Below are 4,152 nucleotides of genomic sequence, written 5' to 3' on the forward strand. Positions count from 1 at the left end.
CGGGGCTCCATCCCCAGACGCTGGGATCATGACCTGAGCCGAAGGCATCACCTAACCGACAGAGCCACCCAGGCGCCCCGGTCTGAGAAACTCTTGACACACTTAAACAAGTTCACGATCCCAAAGAGCTTTACGGTGCGTAACTACCTCCTGGTATTTACTCTATGGGAAACTAAAACTGAGAAGTTTTTAATTTTTAAAATTTAGTAAGTTAATACATTGTATTTATTGATTCATTTTTCAAAACAATAGCAAACCCACTGCATGTTATAAAGGGCCGTGGCGGGCCCTGCGGCCCAGTGACGTTGTCAGACATGCTCTGCTTGCCTGCTCTATATTGAATGAATATTTCTAATGAAAATGACTATATTTTCCAAGACAAACAAAAGAGCGGGAAAACACTGATACGGTTTTGCTTTTTTTTTTTTTTTTTTTCAAATGTCTCTCATATCTGACATAATGGAAGAAAAGCGGGATTCTCATGCCACACTCCACCTGCGCTATACGTTGCTTTGGTCGATGTATGTGAAAAAGAACCCGATTCTACAATTCCCTTTACCGAAACGCTTCGTACTTGAACACTCCGCTCTGTCTCCCGCCTCACCCAGTACGAAGCTTCGGGACTCGTGAAAGCCGAGCAACCACCCACGGCTGGTCAAGGACAGCTTCTGGAAGAAGGCGTGGCCTCCTTAGGATTGGACAGCAAGTGTGTCCTTCTGCAGGTTGGCCCCGCCTCCAGTCCCCGCCCCTATTTCCCTCCGTAGTAAAGTGGCGACCCCAAACGCATGCGTCCTTAGGCAGGCGGGCACTTCCGCCCGGTCATCCCGGAACCTTCTGTTCCCGCTCGGGTTTCTGTCGAGACGACGAGGGCGGCCAAGGCGGAAGTAGCGTGGTGTGTGGGCGGAACCAAACACGGTCATGTCGGCCGCCCTGCTGCGGCGCGGCTTGGAGTTGCTGGGGGCGCCGGAGGGTGAGGAGGTCCTGGCCGGGGACGCGCAGCGCGGGCAGAGGGTCGGAAGGGGCGGCGGGGAAGATTCCGGAGGTTATGGGACTATCCAAGCCGGGCTTGGCCTTGGGGGCATGGAGACCCTGCGCGCCCTCCGACCCGGTCCGTTCCTCTCTCCCTTCCCCTACAGCCCCCCGGGCCGCGGCAGGCCCGGCCAAGCCGACCGGGGCCCCGGCGAAGCGGACCCGGAAGGCAAAGGCAACCCAGGCCCAGAAACTGCGGAACTCGGCCAAGGGAAAGGTGCCTAAGTCCGCGCTCGGTGAGCTCGGGAAGGGGGCGACACCCTGGAGGAGGGGGCGCTGGAGGCTGAGCTTGAAGGGGTGGCTGGGCGTTTCTGGAATAGCAGGTGTGCGCCGGACGCGGAGCCGGGTCCTGGGAGTACGGGGCTGGACGAAACTCCTGGTCCCGGCCCTCAGTGGGAAGAAAAGCACCAAAGCGTTTCGGATGCGGAGAGTAATTGCTAGTGTGATGAGGCCTGTGGAGTAAGACTGGCGTGCTCTGGGACGGCCTTAAAATAAAAAACCAAATCAGAGTGCCCTGCTGAAGTGGCATTTAAGCCCATAACTGAAGGAAGTGTAAGACTGAGCCAGGGGACGAGCGCTCTAGAGAAGATAGCTCATGCGGAGGTAGGTAGAAGCTCGCTGCTGTGGCACCTGGACTGGGAAAGGTGACATAGTGGACAAGACCAGAGATGGATCGCTTAACAAGCCGTGAATGTTCTGCGTGCCTGGTGCTGTTCTAAACCCTGCATACATAAATGTTCCCTCTTTGGTTCCTCATGCGACCCTGTGAGGTCGGTACTGCCATGACCCCCATTTGTCAGATACAGAAACAGGCACTGGTCCAGATGGCACAGGTGGAAACCAGGCAGCGTGTCTGTGGAGATTTGCTGTCACCTACTCGGTTCGGGTGGGAGACACTGTGGCCTGGGCAGCCATGATGCTTCAGGGGGAAGATGTGAAGAGAGGGAGCGTCGCTGGGCTTCAGCGGTGAATTGGCTGCAGGGATGGAGGAAGAGGGAGACACAGGAACAGCCCAGTGTCTAGGAGAGCATCTTGGGACATAGGGTGCCATGTAACAGGAGGGACAGGTGTGGGCTGGACGGCGGGGTCTTTTGACATGTGGCAGGGCTCAGTGAGCTCCTAGCGTGTCTCTGAACATGTACCCAGAGCCTGGTACATAAAAGGTGTTCGGGTATTTGTTGAAAGAACTATGAATTCCAGGCAGGAAACGGCGTGAGCAAGAATGAGGAGGCAGAAAAGTGAGGTGCGTGTAAGCAGCAGCGGTGTTAGATGTGAAACAGGAGCATGGGGGGCCAGGGGTCACCTCCTGCGTCCCATCCCTTGTCCCCACATCCCATCATGCTGTCTAACGGACGATGAGGGGACTCTGGGACCACCTCGGTGTGAACCTCATCATCTCTTGCTTGGATAATTTCAAAAACTCTTCACCTCCACTCCCCCACCCGGTAATGTTGTTCGCCCCACAGCAGCCAGAGTGATCCTGTGAAGCGGTAAGTGGGACCGGTCTCTCCCGGCCTCACACCCTCCAGTGGCTTCCATCAGACTTGCTACCTCATGAAGCCCCACGTGGTCTGTCCCGTCTCCATCTTCACGTCCTACTGCTCTCCCCTCGCCATTCTAGCCATTTGCTGTTCTCCAGACATATTAACTGCACTACTTCAGGTTCTTTGCACTGGCTGTTCCCTCTACTTAGAATGCCCTTCCCCAGCATCCACACTCTCTCCCATGAGTGTTTGCTAAAACGTCTGCACTGAGGCCCGCTCAGACCCTCCTATGAGAATTGCAGCCCTTCACCCCTGGCATTCCTCATTTCTCTCTACTGTGGTGTTTTTCTTCATAAAATGCATCACTCTCTAAAATACTGTTTCTCTCATTTACCATGTGTCCTTGCTGTGGAGTGTAAGCTCCACGGGGTGGGAATTTTTGCTCTGTTTTCTGCTCGTTGTCCCGCACATTGCACAGGGTCTGCCATGCAGTAAGACTTGTTTGTTGCTTAAGTCACTTGAGCATCTGGGAGCGGAGGGCGGGGTGGAGGAGGCTTTCAGTAGGATCGAAGGGAAAGTTATTTGACAGAAAAGAGCGCAGGGTGCTGGAGTTAACCAGTTATCCTGACGCAGGGCTGTCAGGAAGGGGGCCTAGTGGCTTCCAGGGAGTTCCTCTGAAATGATGCCCCCGTGCCTGCCATCCACAGCTGAGTTCCAGAAGCGAGAGTGTCGAGGCTACCTCGGAGTAAACCTGAAGTTCATGACCAGTGCAAGAAGTACCGTGGCAGAGTCAGTCACCCAGCAGGTTTGTCAGCGGGGTGGGCTCTGGGGCAGAAACCGGGTGGGAGGAGCCGGGGCTGTATCTGAGACCCATGGGAGTCTCTGCCCTAAGCACAAAGCAGAGGTTGGGTCACCCCTCTGGACGGCAAAGAACAGAGCAGGGCTATTGGGAGGCTGGGCCTGGCCTTACTCCTCTGTGACCCTTGTGGGCCTCAGTTTGTTCCTCTGTTAAGTGGAAAAAGTACGCCCTGCCTCCCGGGACGGTTGAGGGCCAGGTGAGTGGTGGGTAGCATGCAACTCTGCTAGGCTGTGCAGCTCCAAGGGTCAGTCCTTCAGGTGCCAGAAGACACCACCAGGGATCCTGACACATACACACACACCCCCATCTCCAGATTGTGCGGCAGAACCGGGGCCGCAAGGCCTGTGACCGGCCTGTAGCCAAGACGAAGAAGAAGAAGAAGGCTGAGGGCACTGTGTTCACTGAGGAAGACTTCCAGAAGTTCCAGCAGGAATACTTCGGCAGCTAGGCTCCCAGGAGGACACAGTGAGAAAGGCACTCAGGCCCAGTCTCTTCTTCTGACCTTGCGGCCTCTACTAGCCCTGGGAGCCAGAGGGGGGTGGCTGGCAAGGAGCTGGGGAGCTGGAAGCCCTGGGGCAGAGATGCTCTCAGACCAGAGCTGACATCTGCAGGCTCAGGAAGAGCCATCTACCTGCTAGAAGACATTTCTGACTTCTTTGTTTGCTTTGCCCCAAGTAGGGCCTCTGGGCTGTTCGCTCTGGAAAGGCCAGTTCTTAGACCCTTGGGGCCACACCGCTAGGAGTGGCCAGCTTCAGGGTTCTAATAAATGTAAACCCAAGA

General features: G+C 55.6%; 1 protein-coding gene across 1 annotated transcript; it reads left to right on the top strand.

Annotated features, from left to right (window-relative positions):
* The first annotated feature begins 860 nt into the window (after positions 1 to 860).
* On the top strand, positions 861 to 4,152 carry RPS19BP1 (ribosomal protein S19 binding protein 1). Its single transcript, XM_059401972.1, has 4 exons — positions 861 to 970; positions 1,137 to 1,265; positions 3,221 to 3,318; positions 3,686 to 4,152. Exons 1-4 carry the CDS (start codon positions 919 to 921, stop codon positions 3,818 to 3,820), a joined length of 414 nt encoding a protein of 137 aa, XP_059257955.1. The 5' UTR covers positions 861 to 918; the 3' UTR covers positions 3,821 to 4,152.

The sequence above is a fragment of the Mustela nigripes genome, chromosome 6 (genome assembly GCF_022355385.1).
Source record: "Mustela nigripes isolate SB6536 chromosome 6, MUSNIG.SB6536, whole genome shotgun sequence".
Classification (NCBI taxonomy): Eukaryota; Metazoa; Chordata; class Mammalia; order Carnivora; family Mustelidae; genus Mustela; species Mustela nigripes.

Coding starts and splice junctions, on each gene's coding strand:
- RPS19BP1 (XM_059401972.1), top strand. CDS start 919: ATGTCGGCCGCCCTGCTGCGGCGCGGCTTGGAGTTGCTGGGGGCGCCG. Junction 971..1,136: donor GTTGCTGGGGGCGCCGGAGG/GTGAGGAGGTCC, acceptor CTTCCCCTACAG/CCCCCCGGGCCGCGGCAGGC. Junction 3,319..3,685: donor CAGAGTCAGTCACCCAGCAG/GTTTGTCAGCGG, acceptor CCCCATCTCCAG/ATTGTGCGGCAGAACCGGGG.